Raw genomic sequence first — 16,674 nt, forward strand, 5'->3', positions numbered from 1 at the left:
TGGTATGGAAATTGCCCATGACAAGCAGGGGGCACACCAGATGCAACCTGCTCCAAGGACTGCTTGCTACCTCTTCTCCAGTTCAAGGCACACAAGTGGCAGAAACAGTCAAGTGATTGGGAAGCATTGGGAGCACATGATGGACAGGAGCTGAGCCAGGGGTTGGGGCCGGCACAGAAACCGGGAAGTGTGACTGGAGCCAAATTATACAAATGGGAACTGAAGAAGCTGGAAGAAGGGTCTGAGTTACAAAAGGGTGTCAGTGCTGACCTCTGCCTTTCTCTGCTGTTGCTTGGGTTTAAAAGGAAGTGGCTGCTGGACACCTGTTGTTTTGTCCACCCAGCACCCTGCTGCCCTGGCTGTCACTGCACTTTGGTGCTGGTGACTGGGGGGGATTCTGAAGGGGGGAGAGGCAGGTGTGTCTGCCACATGGTGCCTAACAGGACCATCAGCAATTGGAGCTTTTTATACTGCCCTGCAAAGCAGTTCATTCAGAGATGTTTCTATGACCAATGAAGACTACAGCTGAAAGGAAAAATATTTTTCCCAAAGACAACTCTCCAGGGGACAGCATGGTCTAAGGCCAGTGGCCACAGAGCCCTGGGGACACGCCCTAAGCGAGTACTGTCCTGTAGAACTTTCCCAATGATGCAAATGTTCTGTATCTGCGCCCTCCAATCAGGTAGCAGCTACTTCTGGTTATTGAGCACTTGCTTATTGCTACTGTGGAGGAATTTAAAGAGCCAGACATGCATGGGTCACGGTCTCACAGCGGGTCCATTGTGCAGTGAGAGCTCTTTCTCCAAATGTTTGCCACTGGCACGTTATGTCCCCACCAAACAGGACACAGGTGCCTTCCCTTGAAAGAACACTAGATTCCAGAACAGCTGAATGATACCAGAAATCAGGGACCGAAGGGTGGGCAGGGGGAGAAATAGGAGAGGGAGTGAAGAGAAAGTGGGTAGAAGCCAAAAAGAGGGATGGGTTTGGTGAGAGGTGCACCAAACCCTCCCAGCCAACCAGACCTGGGATTCTTAAATATAGATGTATTGTTTCATTGTCCACACACACTTCGGTCCCTCCCCCCTCACTCCCAACTGCAAACCAAGTGCATCAGACACAGCACACATGAGGGACACCTCCCTGTCACCAAAGCTGGGGACAAGGCACAGCTCAGGGTAGAAGAGCCTCGAGGTAAAAACGGGTGTTCTAGAACCCAGAACCCAGAGGGCTCAGTTCTAGACCAGGGGAAGGGGACCAGGATGCAGCATAGTGATAAGGGGTCTGGCCTCGCCAGCCAGGACCCAGAACCCAGTGGTTTTTTTGTTGGGCCTGGCGGCTGTGGAGTGTGACATTGGAGAACAGCCAGTTCTGCCCTCAGCAGGGGGACTCCCTCGAGGGCACAGAAGGAACCTGGATATACGGGGGAGAACCCAGACTCAGGGACGGAGGAGGGGCCGATCCAGAAAAGGCCAGCACAGCAGCCAGATCAAGACTGCGTGCTATCCAGCAGCAGTGAGGAGCCACGTGGCTCTCTTGTGTAGGGACCATGGGTGGAGGGACCCTCCAGGCAGAAGTGGACACCACAGGGAGGGTCAGCACAGAGTAAACAGGCTTGTCTGTCCTGGAGTCCAAGTTCTGGAGTGAAATGGAGGACCTACTGCATTCAGTTGGCAGGAGTCCTTTGAAAGTGCTCCAACTGTGAACTTGATTGTTCCATTTGGCTGGGGCACCGCTTGGCTGCAAGCGCTGGATGCCCCCACCCCCACCCCGCACCCACTAGCCCCTGGCCAGGCTGAGCAGGGCAGGCTCCGAATATTGCAGAATTTGCAAGCTACAAAGGGTTCTAGGAGCCCCAGCTTGGAAGGTGATAGGCCCCGTCTCCTCAAGCTTCTGGCACCATGAGACCGTATTGGCAGATTTCTGGCCTCTGTGATCCATGCGAGGTCTGGGAGACTCAAGGGCTCAGATTATGTATTCTGGAGCCCAAGAAAGGCACTACGTTGTAGATTCTGGAGTGTTGGGCATTCCAAGAGCAGAGCTTAAGGGGCTAGACTCTATGGTGGAGTGCGTGGGGCTGTGGACCTCAGGGAAGCTTGGCGGTTTGGAGCAGGGATTAGGAACAGCGCCATTCCACATCCATCCTCTAGAAGAGAGGGAGGCAGGGCAGACCGGGAGTGTGGGGCGGGACTTAGTTGCGCTCCTCGCCCAGGGAGCTGACGGGGCTGAGGGGCTCGCTGGGACTGCTGGCTGAGCTGGAGGGGCCGGTGTCTGAGCTGCGCTTGCTCCCGCCAGTGGAAGAATTGCAGGAGGAGCGGCGCTGCCACTCCGGGGCACGGATGTTGCGCCGGTCCTTGGCGGCCTCCTCTTCCTCGTCATAGCGCTCGCCTTCCTCATTCGGCAGCCGGTCCTGGGGTTCATCCTCATCCTCACTCAGGTGTGGGCTCGAGTGTCGAGACAGCGAGGGTGACGGTGGCACTGAGGCCGGCCGTGGGTAGCGGTACCCCTGGGCCTGTGTGCGAGCGGAAGTTAGCACAAAGGGGAAAGTGAGCACAGATCCCTAGTCCTGCCCGGGCTTTCCGGTTCCAGGCGGGAACCCTCCACCCCCAGCCGGGGGCCCTAGCTCCGAGCCCTTCAAGGGACCCGGGGCCAACTCACCCTGTCAGCTTCATGGGGCTCGTAGATGAAGTGTTCTGGGAAGGCCTTGGCCAGTGCCATGTGGCGTGCAGACATATAGTACTTGAGGGAAAGAAAAGTGGAGGGGCATTAGGGGGTGGGTGCCGACTTGTCCAGAGCAGAGGTGTGTGTGTGTGTGTGCACCCTGCCCACACCTTTTATGCAGATGAGCACACTCTGTAACACGTTTCACTAGGCCATTCTAAGGCTTGGGGCCTGAGCCAGCGATTTTCAATTGGTGGGCTGCAAAATTTTCTATTTTTATTTTATTTTCACTTTTAGATTTTATTTATTTATTTTTGAGAGAGAGGGGGAGAGGGAAACATCCATCAGCTGCCTCTCGTACACCCCCAACTAGGGACCCGGACTGCAACCGAGGCATGTGCTGTGGGTTGCATGTGTCCAGGTATTGTATGTTTAAAAAATTCTTGCTAGGGCGGCAAGAATTTTTAAAACGTGCAACACCTGACTACTTAGCCAGGGGCACTGAGGTCTTTTCCCTTAGATTGTCATATAAATAAATAACAGCCAACACAATAGCTGTCCGGTGTGAATGAATCAAAGTTCTACTTTTTTGGCAGATTGGCAAAAAATATATATTTTTTGATGTGCTGAAGAATTTCTGTAGTTTATGTGCACCCTGAAGAAAATCGCTGACCTAAGCCTATTATCTATTTTTTGCTGGCTCCACCCCTTAGGTAGATAGCAGAGCTGTGAATGGACAGTCTCTGAGTCACGTTCCCTTGGCCACACCCTTATGCAAATAGAGAACTTTGGGCCAATGGGGGTCTTCCAGAAGTTGATTAATTTCTTAAAGAGACAACAACCTTCACAAGTATGAGATCGGTTGCCTCAGTGCCAGCCTTTGGGACTGAGAAACCAGAGACACAGAACCGGAAGCGGTACATTCACCAGCAAAGGACAGGAAAGGGAGTGAGTTATACCCGGCCTAGGTATTTCCAGTCCAGGAGGTCCGAGAGACGCTCAGTGCGGTTCCGCTGGATGATGCGCTGACGCCGGGTCTGCTGGCAAAAGCTGTAGAGGAAGGAGGTGAGTTGCGAGCAGGAATCGTCCGGGCTGCGGAACCGCCGGTCCAGAATGTAGATGCCTGTGGGGTCCAGGACGGGAACTCAGGAAACAGCTAGGGGGGGACCTTCCTTCTCCCTGGAATGCTGTGGCACCAAAACCCTTCCTCCCCAGGCCCCCAGGAGTCCCGGATCTCAGTCTGGGTGCTGACCGTAAGCTGAGGGGTCTGCGATGTGTTCCTCCATGAAGCAGCCGAAGCCAGAGAGGTTGGTGGAGACACTGGGGATGCCCATAACTGTGCACTCAGCTGCAGGAAGGCGTGAGAAAGGCCTACTTAGCTTTCCCCTCCTACAGGCTTAAATCTCAACAAAAGCCTCAACGGCACCCCCTAGTGGCGCCTTTAACCAACCAACAGCTGGGCACTGTGCTGAGCAAGTCAACAGCTGAAAAACCCAGGCTGTGCAATAGACTATTAATAGTCCCTATTTCTTAGAGGGGAAGCTAAGAGGCTCAGAAAAAGGAATTCACTTGCCCCAAGGCTTCGAATGAGGAAAAATCTATAGTTGGGCGGTGAGGATACTAACTCGTTGAGCTCTGCGCCAAAGCCTGCCATTCTGCTTAATCCTCACAACCTATAAGATTCTTTCTTGTGCCCGTCATACTGTTTTGGTTATCATAACTTCACAGTCTGTTTTGACAGGAAGTTACCATTGCTGGGTACTGAGTAAGCACTATGTTTACTACCTTATCCAGCACTGAGAAATGGTTCAAGGAATTCCTTATAATTCTTATGTAATGTCTTAAAAAAAAACAAACGAACACCTCTGTGAAGCTACAAAAGCAGACACCAAATATAACAGGGCTTGTGGGAAAACCAGGGTAGGGACCAACCACACAAAACCTATGCACCATTTTAACCGTGGATGAATGAAAGCAGACAAAACTCCTCATGATCATTAGGCATGGTTTATAAGACTTGTTAACTTACTCATGAAGTAAGAAATACCACAGCAAACGTATTTATTTAGCTTTAAAAACACACCCTGACTGGTGTAGCTCAGTGGATTGAGCGTGGGCCTGTGAACCAAAGGATAGCGGTTTGATTCCCAGTCAGGGCACATGCCTGGGTTGCAGGCTAGTACCCAGCAGGGAATCCACAAGAGGCAACCATACATTGATATTTCTCTCCCTCTCTCCTTCCCTTCCCTCTCTAAAGATAAATCAATAAAATCTAAAAACAAAACAAAACAAAACAAAACACCCACATGCAAGAAGTTTGCTTAAAAAGGCTGTACGGAGAGTTGAGTTTTGGAGACCAGAGCAAAACAGCCAAAAATGAAGGAGAATGACAAATAAGCGGTTGGAACTTGCAGCCAACAGCAGGAAGGAGCCAGAGGGTACCAGGGGCAGCTCAGGGAGACTCAGCCACGTTCCGTAGTGTTAGCGAACTGTGCATTAAGCTGTGGTCATTTGGTGAAGGAGAGAGGCAAATGTCAGTAGATGGGGGGAAAACCACATGTGAACGGTGACATCAGTCCTCTCTCTACATATCACATGAGCAACTGTGTCACAGAAACATTCTGTGTTTCTGTGACAAAGACTGTTCTGCAATACAGACTGTTGCCCCTGAGCTGGAGCTTCAGAGGGGGCCAGTGCCTGGTCCCAGGATCGTGCAGGGTCTGACCAGAACCCCAACGCCGCTCCGCACTCACCCGGTGTGTAGCCCCAAGGCTCATAGTAGGAGGGGAAGACCCCGAGGTGGCAGCCACGGACAAACTCCTCATAGTCCACTGGAAGCAGGGGGCTCGTGGAGGAAAGGAACTCCGGATGGAAAATAATCTGGCAGTGAAAAAAAAGGGCTCAGGCCAAGGCACCCTATTTAGCTATCGTCTGGAATCCCAGAGTGGCCCAGAAAGGGTGAGAAACCAGTGTAAAGTCACACAAGTCAGGGGCAGGACAACAATTTAAACCCCACTCTGTCTGCCTCCAAAGCTAAGGTTCTTTCAAGACATAGCAATCCTTTGATAACAGGGCACAGGGCTGGGGGCGGTGGGATGTGAGGTCCAGGCTACGCCCACTACCTGCCAAGGCCAACCCAGCCTAAGCAGTGGCCTTACCTTGACCCTGTCAGCACTGCTGTTGAAGAGGCCAATGCGGCGGATGGTAGTCAGGATAGGGTCTGAGGAGTCGTCCAGCATATTGTGGGTGCACACAGGGGGGAAAGACTGCCGCTGTAGGGGTTACAAGTGGGGTAAGGGTCAGTGGAGGGACATGCTGGCCATGAGAATCCAAGGAGACTACAATTCCCATCAGGCTGTGGGGCAACAAGCCTAAGGATGACCAAGAGTTATAGACTTCCTACTTGGCTCTATCTGTAAAGGTTCTCTTTTCCTTTTTCAAGTATTTTATTTATTCATTTTCAGAGAGAAGAAGGGAGGGAGAAACAGAGAAAGAGGAACATTGACATGCAAGAAATACATTGATTGGTTGCCTCTCCCCTGACCCCACCTAGGGACCGGGCCCTCAACCCAGGCATGTGCCCTGACAGAATCGAACAGATGACCTTTCAGTTCTTAGGCTGGCACTCAATCCACTGTACCACCAGAAACTACAATTCCCAGCTGTCTTTGAGGCAGAGCCACGGTTAATAAGCCCTACAGACTACAGGGAGTTTGTAGCTATCTTGTTGTGTATTCTTGGCTCTATCAACAAAGACATTCAAAGGAACTTAAACTTCCCCCAGTGGACTGGGCGGGTCCTAAGGGGCAGTGGGCAGAGAATGTGTCCTATGCTCTCACAAGCTTGAGGAGCTGCTGGAAGTGGCAGTTTTCTTATGAAAATCCTGGACTCCTTTCTCTCCAAGTTCCCTTTACTCTCCATCCTGTAGTTCCCTCCACTTCCACCCTCCACTTCAGGCCCAATGAAAGCATTTTCCTCTTCAATTCCCAAGAGGAAAATTCCCACTGAAATCTTCCTTCAATTCCCACTGGAGGACAACAGAGCTAGCGTGACGACGTACTGGGGGTGCTGCCGGGATGTTCATGCTTCTGCAAATATTCCAGTTTCTCATGAAGAGTTCTAACACCTGGCCTGGTTCAGCCCTGGTTGGTGTGGCTGAGTGGATCGAGTCAGTACTCGCGAACCAAAGGGTCCCGCGTTTGATTCCCAGTCAGGGGACATGCCTGGGTTGCGGGCCAGGTCCCCAGTAGCCAGGGTATGTGAAAGACAATTACACACTGATGTTCCTTTCTCTTTCTCCCTCTCTTCCCCTTTCTCTAAAAATAAATTAGTAAAATCTTTAAAAAAAAAAAAAAAAAGAGTTCTATATACCTTCGGGCTACCAGCTTCAGCTAACCAAGAAACTACAATTCCCAGCAGCGCCAAGGCATAAACTTGCTCAGTGAGGCAGACTACCTTAGGGACTATTAGAAATTAGTTTGGCCAAAAACAGTTCATATACTTTGTGCTACTTGACTGTTTAGGTTTTCATTCCCCAGGAAAAGACTCACCAACCCTGACCACAAGTACCCAAGACTCTTGACTCCAGAGAAGTGCTTTAGCTGACCTTCTGACTATCCCTAAGGAGGCCCAAGAAAACTACTGCTCCTTCCAGTCCCTGGGGGCAGAGGCGGAGCTGGTATTGCTTCAGGAAAGCTGGGAGCCGTGGTTCTCCCTTTGTGGCTGTCTTGACTTTCTTAAGTTCCCCCTTCACCTATTGTCCATTGACCCCCAAGGATGCCAAGAAACTACAACTCCCAGCAGCCTGTGTGGCAGAGTAAGTCACAGGAAGGCAGACTGCCTGCCTTAATGGCTTCTGGGAATTGAAGTTCTACCAGTTAGCTCACACTAGACCTCAGAACTGATTCCCCTGTAAGAGTCACCCAATGAAACCGAACTCCCAGCAGCCTCTAGGGTTAGAGCTAATATGGTGAGCTGCCTCTGGGGTGGTTGGGAGCTGCTGTCCCTCCGCTCAGGGGTCCAAACCATACCTGGGTGGCAAAGATGGCTCTCTTCATCATAGTGAAGTCCTCCTTGTCCAGCATCTTGTTCATGTCTGGGAGGCTCCCCCTACAGGGTGAGCAGGGGGTATGCATCTGAGAAGGGGTGAAGAGAGGGGTTAGGACCCAGAAGCATGCAGGGCTGAGAGTGGGGCACTCACACCAGCAAGGACTCGTAAAGCTTCCTTCCAAACTTCTCCTTCACGGCGTTGGCCGTATCCCTGGAAAGAGCAGAGCGACATCACATCAGCTGTGTGTCGGACATAGGTGGCCTTCCCTCTCTGACTTCCGTGACTCATCAGTCAGATACAGATAAAAATAGCATCAACCTCAGAGGTTCGTCGGGAAAAGTGGTGCAGCCTTGTCAGAGAGTGCACGGTGCCCAGCACATGGTGAGCCTTCCGGAAATGTCAGCTATTATTAGAACTTGTAGCAGTCCTAACAGTGGCAACGCTAAGCCCCATTTTATAAAAAGGGACAATTAGGTTGAGGGAAGAAAATTTATATACCCAAAGCTAGCAAATAGTGCCACCCCGCCGCCCCAGGGACATCGTCCTCTGTTCACAATCGTCCCCTAGCTGTGCCCTCATTCTCTGCACTTTTGGTCTAGGGCACTCTGGTCTGGACTCAGTGATCTCCTTGTTCTCTCTAACACACCTCAGGGCCTTTGCACTTGTTGTTCCCCCAGATACACACAGGGCTTCCTCCCTCATTTCCCCTATGTGTCTCTACCCAATGCCACTCTTAGTGTGGCCTGTCCTGACAACACTGTCTCATATTCCTGTGCTTTTTTTCTTGTTAGAGCTCTTTCTGTGGCATTTTCTAGAAGGTGAGCTTAATGAGGGAAGAGATTTTATGTTTTCTGTTCACAACTGAGTTCCCTGGGCCTACTGTGTGTGTGTGTTTGGCACACAGTAGGTGCTCAAGGAACATGTGATGGTTAAGGAAGGAGTTTCATAGATGAGGAAACCGAGGCTCAGAGAAGGGTAATGGTTTGCCTAAAGGCAGGAAGCCAACAAGGGTCAGTGGCCTGAGATGGACCTCGCTGGTTTGGTCTCAGGGCCCTGGTCCCGCTGTCACATTTGTCCCACCTACGGTTTCTTACTGCCCCGGAGCTGGGGGTGGTTACAGACGATGAAATTGAGATCGCAGGAGAAACCCTGGACCCGCTGCCCACAGGTGGGACCCCGGGCCAAGGGCTGCTGACCAGAGTTGCTTGCGCACGGCTTGGCCCTTGAGGGTCTCCACGTTGAAATTGTTGGTCCGAGCCGGCATGATGAAGAAGGCGACCACCGTTTGCTCGCTGTTGTTGACCTGGGGCAGAGGCAAGGGGGCTGGTGAAATCACACAGAAGCAGGCAGAGGCCGCTTGCCCTTTTCCACCCGCCCAAGATGACCAGGACCCTGCCGTGCCCCTTCCTGTCAAGGAGAGTTTTACATGACCGGTTACCAGCCTCCAGATCTGTAGACTCCCAGGCCACACAGGGGATTACCTACCCCCACCTCCCTGGGTCTCTGTTCTTGGCAGTATGGATCAATTCTCTTGTCCTCCTTCTGTCCCCCTGCAACCCAGGTCTTACTCTGAGCAGATAGTTGAGCCGGGCCAAGGCCTCCAGGAAGATGTCAGCCCCCTTGTTGGAGAACTCATAGCGGCCTGCGATGAAGAAGTACAGTGTCTTGTCCAAGTTGAAGTCCAGGTGCCTAAGGAAGTGATATTGCAGGGTGAAGCTGAGACCCTGACTCTCAAAGCAACTACACACCCTGGAAGCTACAGGGGCAGAGAACAGCACAGAACACTGGAGGCAGCATGGAGATCCCTGAGGTATGTGGTGTCTGTCCTTCCATGGGGATCTGAGGTCCTTCCTTATTCAGTCGCTGCTCCAGCATTCAGGAACTCAGGAAGAGGCGGAGCACCCAACCCCTCCTCTCTGGAGACCTAGGTGTCTGGCCCACGTACCCATAAAAATGGCCCCGCACAAACTCCTGGATTCGGGCCTTGCTCTGAGCATGGAGGTTCTGGAACTCATGCATGGCAGAGAACTTCTTCACATTTAGTCCATTGGGGGTCACGATATCTGGGAATGAGGGAGAAGGTTCCCATGTTTCATGCCTTCATTTCCTCATTTTGATCCATGTGGTTGAATGAATAACTGAAGGAGAGATACCTTTCCTCTCGCAATTTGTTTCAACAGCTCCCCTGTGAGCTCCCTTGATGACCCAGCTGCCTTGCCACTCAGATGCTTTCTTACTCAGTATTACTTGCTTCTGTTCCCAAGTATAACTAAAACTCCCATCAGCCCCTGCAAATGACTAACCAGACAGGGAAGGTATCTACATTGGGGTTCTGGGAGTTGTAGTTTTTTTAGCCCTCTGCCTTCAAGCCTCTTTCAGGGTCCCAATCATTTTCTATCCTGACAAAAATAAAGCACATCAATGAAAAAAAATGCAATCCCCATCAGCTCTTGGGACAAAACTCCAGGAACAGAAGGACCTGACCAGCCAAAGGCCTTCTGGGAGTTGTAGTTTTCATCTTACATACATTGAGAATTGATGCTAGAGCCTGGGAAAATAAGTGGTTCTAACACTGTTTTATTCGAACACCTAATCCAAGGAACCTCCATCCTGTTTCAGAAAACTCATATCTACATGAGCGAATGAAAGTATTTTACAATTTCTGAAATTAGTACCAAAGAAACTACATCTCCCATTAGCATCTAGGGTGTCTAGGTCACCTTATATTCAGATCACTAACCTAGGGCATTGTGGAAGTTATAGTTCTCTGCTCTTGAAAGTAAAAAAAAACCAAAAAACTTGATATGGGGCTTGGCATAGATAACCAACTGCCTCGCTCCTGTCTGGGGATCCCAGCCAGCCACCCACCTGGCTTCCTCTTCAATAAGTGCTGAGCCTCGATGGCGGTAATCTGGGACACAGTAGCGAAGACGTGAGCGCAGTGGGCTGCTGCCCGCTCCATGCAGTAGCGGTGATAGATCTGCCTCTCGCCTGCTTCCTTGTCCACATTGAACTGGGCGGGGAGGAAGGGCAGTCGAGTTAGGAGAACTGGGCGGAAGTCTGGACATCCAGACTCTGGAGTCCTCAGGCAGGCTGCAGGCCGGACTCCTGGGTCTGAGGGAGGAGGGCACTGGGGCCTTGGGACTTCTGGGTCCCCTCGGGCTTTGCAGACAGCTTTGGGCTGTCCTGAAGCCCTGGCAGCTCCCACCTGGCCACACTCCCAACTTACGTTCTCCAGGTTGTTGTAGAAGTCCACGGCACCGGCACACAGGTATCGCCCCAGCAGCGTGGCATGGGTGGTGAAGATTGTAGCCACGGGCAGCCGCCGGGCGCGGCACAGGCAGAGCCCGACGCCCGCCAACCATTCATGGAAGTGCGCGACCACGTGTGGCTTCTCCTCACTCTGGGCCAGGAACTGCGGGGCAATGCGGACAGGGCCACTGTGTCTCCACAGGTGTTGGGAAGACAATCAACAATCCCCGAGGTGGACAAGAAAGCAGGCGGACATGTAGATCCACCCCACTGCAATCCCCAGAGGACAATATACATTTTGAGGCAGCCGGGCCAGGGCACGTCATCCCTGGAGGCTGATGGGACAGGACACAGGGTTATTTTGGCCAGCATTATAAGTCTCAGCAAGACTGACTTGGAAAGACTGAAATCTTAGTGTCCCCAAGCTCTGGACAAAATTCCTGAATACCCTTCCTCTGAATTACCAATAGACTTGCTCTCAATATTGGCTAAAGGACTACAATTCCCAGAATGCCCCAGGCTGCCAGTTCACACATTGTTTATCCCAGAACAAGGGAAATAAAGTTTCTCGAGCCTTTTAGAACCTAAAAGAGGGTCAAAACCAAGTTTCCTGGTTTTTAGATAGGCTGGCATTTCCCAAACATCCAGGGCCCCATCTAAGAGCCAAGTCCAACCACTATCAGACTAGAGAACTACAACTCCCAGAATTCCCTGGGAGAGCCCTCCAGCCAGACCAACCTCCCCAAGAGCTAATTGACTCTGAGTTCCTAACTTGGAAAGTTAGAGTGGATAAAGCTGAGGCTGGACTTTCGGCCTCTGCGGAAAAAAAAACAGTGTGGGTCCTTGGACATCCATGTTCCCAAAGATAAGAGTTCATCCTTGGATTAAGGGACCTACAACTCCCAGCACGCTGCTGACGAACCCAGTTCTCTAGCCCCGACCCAGATCCCCTCTGGCCTGGGGCTGATGGTCACTGTAATTTTGGGCCTGGGGTCAAAAGGAATGACATGGGGACCGGCAGTGGGGCCTACCTCACCCAGGAACCAGGTGGTGAGGAAGCCAAAGAGGACGGCGTCGTTGGCCTCGCGGTCGTACCAGGGCACCCCGATGCTGCAGGTGTCCCAGAGCTCCCCCTTCCAGCGCTCCAGGGCCCAGGCTGAGGATCCCACGTCCAGGAGCACCACCAGGGGGCCCCCCTCGATCAGCCAGCGCCCAAAATACACCTGGGGAGACCCACAGGGAGGCTCATCAGGGCTTTGACCCCAGTTTCTGGGGACAGCATCTGTGCCACCAGCAGGCAGATGTCTATCTGGGCTTACTGCCCCCGTTTCCCACCGTTCCTGCATCTGCCGCTAATTTCTCACCCGCCGCCATATTTCTGCACTTTATGTTCGTTCTTTCCACCACAATCTTTGTGTGTCTGTTGCCACATTTTTCCTGTCCCTTGCTTAGTTTCTACAACTGCTGCTATCTCTCACCTGCTGTCTCCTTTCTGTACTTCTTTAAAAAAAAAAAAAAGATTTTATTTACTTTTAGAGAGAAGAGAAGGGAGGGAGAGAAACATTGATATGCAAGAGAAATATTGATCAGTTGCTTCTCACACACCCCTAGCTGGGGACCTGGCCTGCATCTCAGGCATCCGCCCTGACTGGGAATCGAACTAGCGACCATTCGGTTCGAAGCTGGCACTCAATCCACTGAGCCACACCAGCCAGGGCTAATTTTGTTATTTTCAAAAAGATTTCTAGAGAGGGCAAGAGAGAGAGAGAGAAACATTGATGTGAGGAAGAAACAGTGATCGATCGCCTCTAGCACGGCCTCAATGGAGGACCCGGCCCACAACCCTGGGAATCGAACCAGCAACCTTTCAGTTCACGGGCCAGCGCTCAGCCCAGGGCCACGCCGGCCAGGGCTCGACTTACTTCTAACCCCATGTTTTGCAAGTCTTGTCTCTGTGCCCCCTGCTGCCTTGCCCCCCCCCTCAATTATTTCAACCTGCTTGCTGCCACGATCTTTCCTCTGTGCTGCTAATTCTTTCCACTGGATGCTTCTTTCACTGTTCTCACTGTCACATTTCTTCCACCTGCTGCCCGTTAGTGACCCTTTGCTGTATATTTGTCATCACCTGCCTCCTCTTTCCTCTGCCCTTCGGCCCATGCTGTCCTCTGCAGCCACGTGACCCGCTCTCTTTCCCCAAGCCCCGGGGGGCTGCCTTTTTCGACCCGCTGCCGCATTTCTAAGGCTCGCTGTCTCATTTCTGCCCCTGCCACATTTTTTGGCCTGCTTCTTTTCCTCCCGATTCCACGGCCTAGGTTCTGGGCTTGCTGCCACAGCGCAGCCCAGCTGACGGGCAGTCACCCTGCTGCCCAACCTGGTTTTTCCCAGCCCTGGCAGCCTGACCCCAATGGCCCTCCCCCTCCCAGCTGTTGTCTGCCCTTTTGCTGGGGGGGCTATTCTTAGGCCCCCAGCACGTGGGGAGCAGCTGCCACGAGGGGTGGGGAGGGCTGGCTTGCCCTAGGGTTTCTTGGGGACACCTCCCGTCTGACTGGGCTCCAGACACCACCCCAAAGCAGAAGCTGTGAATGAATGGAGGAACCACCTTATCTCTGTATCTCTTGCTCCCAAGCCCCAACCTGTCTGCCCTTCAGCCCTCTGCCTCACAGCCCTGTCCTTGGCTGTAGCCACCTCTCCGTGCTTATCCTTCAGCCCTCATCTGGAGCCCTGGGACTGTCCCCTCCTCTCTTTAATCCCTGGATTTGTGCACAGAAACTGTCCCCTGGGTCTGCCTGGCAGCCTCTCCTCCCTTCATCAGTATTCCATCTTCCTCTCTCTCTTTCTCTTTGAAACTGGGCTGCCTCACTTCTGTATCTAAACTCCATCTCTCTCTCTCTCTCTCTACTGCTCTAGTCTCTCGGGGGTGGGGGGAGCCACCAACACCTTTGAGGATACCCAGTCTCTCTCTCCATTCGTCTCTCTCCCTTGTCTGCCTGTCCAGCTCACTCTGCAACCTCTGCCGTTTATAGTCAGAATGATGATGATGATAATAATAACCACAACGATCATAGTTCATGAAGTGCTAACTTCATGCCAAGAACTGAGCCAAAGACTTTGTTAACTGTTTCATCCTCTCACAATCTAATTGGGCTGATACCGTCGGCCAAGGTCACATGGACAGGAAGTCCAGAAGCCAAATCTGAACTTTGGGCTCTTGTATCCCTACTCTGGCCGGCTGCCTCACTCCCAGCCCACCACCCCTGGGTTCTGGCTGGTTGTCCATCCTTCCTTCCATCTAGCTCTTTTTCTCTCTCTGGATCTGAGAATCTTGGCCTCTTGGCGCCCTCTTTTAGTCTGTCTTGTCCCGATGTATGTCTGTTTACCAATGTCTTGCAGCTTGGGGTCCGCCCACCTCCCTCACGGGGTCCTGTGTCTGTCTAAGTGTCCATCATGTGTCCTCTCTGCCTGCCCGGGAAAGTACCAGGTCACCCACGTTTCTGTCTATGCCTCCCTCTTTCCCGTGTCCCCCAGCCCACCCCTTCTCCATCTGCTGCCCCCACCCTGACTGCGGGCTCCCACCTACCTGCCCTCGGTGGAGCCATTTCCCACCTTGCAGCCCTTGCTGTTCATGGAGTCCAGCGTCCTCTTCAGAGCCGGGGTCGGGGGCTCGAGCAGCTCCACCTGGGTCCTCACTCCCTGCTCCGTGTACGGTCCCACCAGGTAGTAGTTGTCGCCCCACTCATCTCCTGTCACCTTCGCCTTTGTCTGCAGCACCGTGTAGATGCCACCCACTGTGGGCCCAAGCCCATGAGGACAGGCCCCGGCTGAGATCCCCATGTCTGGGCCCTGGGGCAGGGTGGGGGGCCATGGGAGGCACTGGGGCCCCAGACTTCTGGCTTAGAGGAAAGGGAGCGACTGGGGGCCCATCAGAGGGAGGACATCAGAGTCAGAAGGAGGAGGAAATAGGGGCTGGAGGACAGTCCTCCTGGGCCCAAGGGAAGAGAAGGGGGCTGGGGAGGGGCTTTGAGGGAGGCAGGGGCTCAGGCCAGACCTTTGAGTCTGAGATAAGGGGCTAGGAGCCTGAGCTCCTGGGTCTGAGGGAATCGGGCGCTGGGGCCCCAAGGAAGACAGACACTGCCCTGCCGAGGATTTACCAGGACCCAGGTTCCCGAGTTCTCAGCTTACAGGAGCCGGGTCTCAGTTCTCAGTGAGGCTCCAGTTAGGGCCCTAACCAGCTTCCCGAAGTTGCCCAAGGGAAGTTGGAACTGGCATTCCTTGCCCTCCAGAGGCACTGCTAACCTGTCCCCCAGTTTCCTCTCCCCAACTGGGTACACAGGCAGATGGAACCCTGCCCCTCCCCAGACTCCTCTCCAGACCCAGGAGGTGGGGTCCCCAGCGCCCTTACCTCCTGGAGCCTGGGCCCTAGTAAATACACGACTCTGTGTTCACGGACCCCTCCCATGGTGCAAAACCCAGTCCCTTTCTCTCCCAAGATGCAGCTAATCAAAACGCCCCACATCCCTCCCTTCTGAGGAGCAAGACTGCCTACTCTGTGGGCTTGGGGCCCCTGCTGGTTCTCCACACCCAGAACCTCAGGCCCTGTGGTGCCCCGAGCACAGAAATCCAGGGCCCCAGCCACTCCCATCCCAGGGCCCAGCCCCTGACCAACTTAGGACTTTCCAGCCTTCCCTCATTCCAGTATCCAAGTGTCTGTGGCCACAGGCTCCTCTCCTTCTAGGAACTCCCAGCTCAGGCCTGCTGCTCCTTCAGAGCCTGCGCATTCAGGCCTTCAACTCTGTCCCACCCTAGGATCTAAGATTAGGGCCTTCAGTCCTCTCCCATCTTTACTCTCAAGTGACCCATTCCCCTATTCTTCCACAGTGACTTATGTCCTAGTCAGCTCTCTCCCAGATCCGGAGGGCCACAGGTCTGAAACCCAGCCATTTCCCAGTTTCGCACTAAGTAGTGCCAACCCCCCATCTCTTCTCCTGGGTTCAGGACCCAGGTCTCTCAGAAACAGCCCCAAGGGACCTAGGAATCTTTCAGATTAGCCCCTGTTTGCTAGGACCCAGGACGGCAGCTTCCAGCCTCCTTTTAATCTTAACAGCCAGGAGACTCATCTCCACCCATCCACAGCCCAGGAGACATATCTCAGCCCCTCTGCAAGGACACGGGAGTCATAGGCTCCATGCCCAGAACGCAAGAGTCAAGCTATGTAGCCCCGACCCCTTATCTAAACTCGAGTCCCCGGCCGCCCACCCCCAGACTGCCCTTCTCATCCGGGTCCCGACGCCTGCCATGCTCACCTTTGTTGGCCACCTCCCAGGCCACTTCGAAGAGCACTGTGTTCTCCAGGTCGAATTCCTCCTCCCACTCTTCCAGTCCTGGCAGTGAGGACATGGACAAAGTGCGGTTAAGAGGCATGGCGGAGGCGGGAAGGGAGTTCCAGGGGCCACAGGTGGGGGCTCCAGAGGTGTCTGTTGAATGCACCCGGCAAGGAGTGGGTCCAGGTAGCTGCTGTCCGAGGGGAAGCTTGCAACGCCCTCGGCTTCCTATTGCACGACCGCACCCCCAGACCTAAGCGGGAGGCGGCTGCAGCGTCACTGAGCCTTGTGGGGCCCCTGCAGTAAAACCTTGCAGCCGCCAGGAGGCGGTGCCCGGCCCATCGGCTAACGCCATTGGTCAGTACCGGGGGCAGGGCTCCCACGTCTCCTCAT

At 53.3% G+C, this 16,674-nt stretch overlaps 1 protein-coding gene across 1 annotated transcript; it reads right to left on the reverse strand.

Annotated features, from left to right (window-relative positions):
• Positions 1 to 1,031: 1,031 nt before the first annotated feature.
• On the reverse strand, positions 1,032 to 16,579 carry GYS1 (glycogen synthase 1). Its single transcript, XM_053659779.1, has 16 exons — positions 16,264 to 16,579; positions 14,567 to 14,748; positions 11,995 to 12,186; positions 10,941 to 11,126; positions 10,580 to 10,724; positions 9,657 to 9,774; positions 9,280 to 9,400; positions 8,908 to 9,014; positions 7,862 to 7,921; positions 7,692 to 7,770; positions 5,820 to 5,933; positions 5,415 to 5,541; positions 3,914 to 4,009; positions 3,621 to 3,784; positions 2,659 to 2,739; positions 1,032 to 2,512 (listed from the first exon to the last, which is right to left on the reverse strand). Exons 1-16 carry the CDS (start codon positions 16,379 to 16,381, stop codon positions 2,192 to 2,194), a joined length of 2,211 nt encoding a protein of 736 aa, XP_053515754.1. The 5' UTR covers positions 16,382 to 16,579; the 3' UTR covers positions 1,032 to 2,191.
• Positions 16,580 to 16,674: the final 95 nt, after the last annotated feature.

Source organism: Artibeus jamaicensis, unplaced genomic scaffold (genome assembly GCF_021234435.1).
Source record: "Artibeus jamaicensis isolate MK-2021 breed Jamaican fruit bat unplaced genomic scaffold, CSHL_Jam_final scaffold_804, whole genome shotgun sequence".
NCBI lineage: Eukaryota > Metazoa > Chordata > Mammalia > Chiroptera > Phyllostomidae > Artibeus > Artibeus jamaicensis.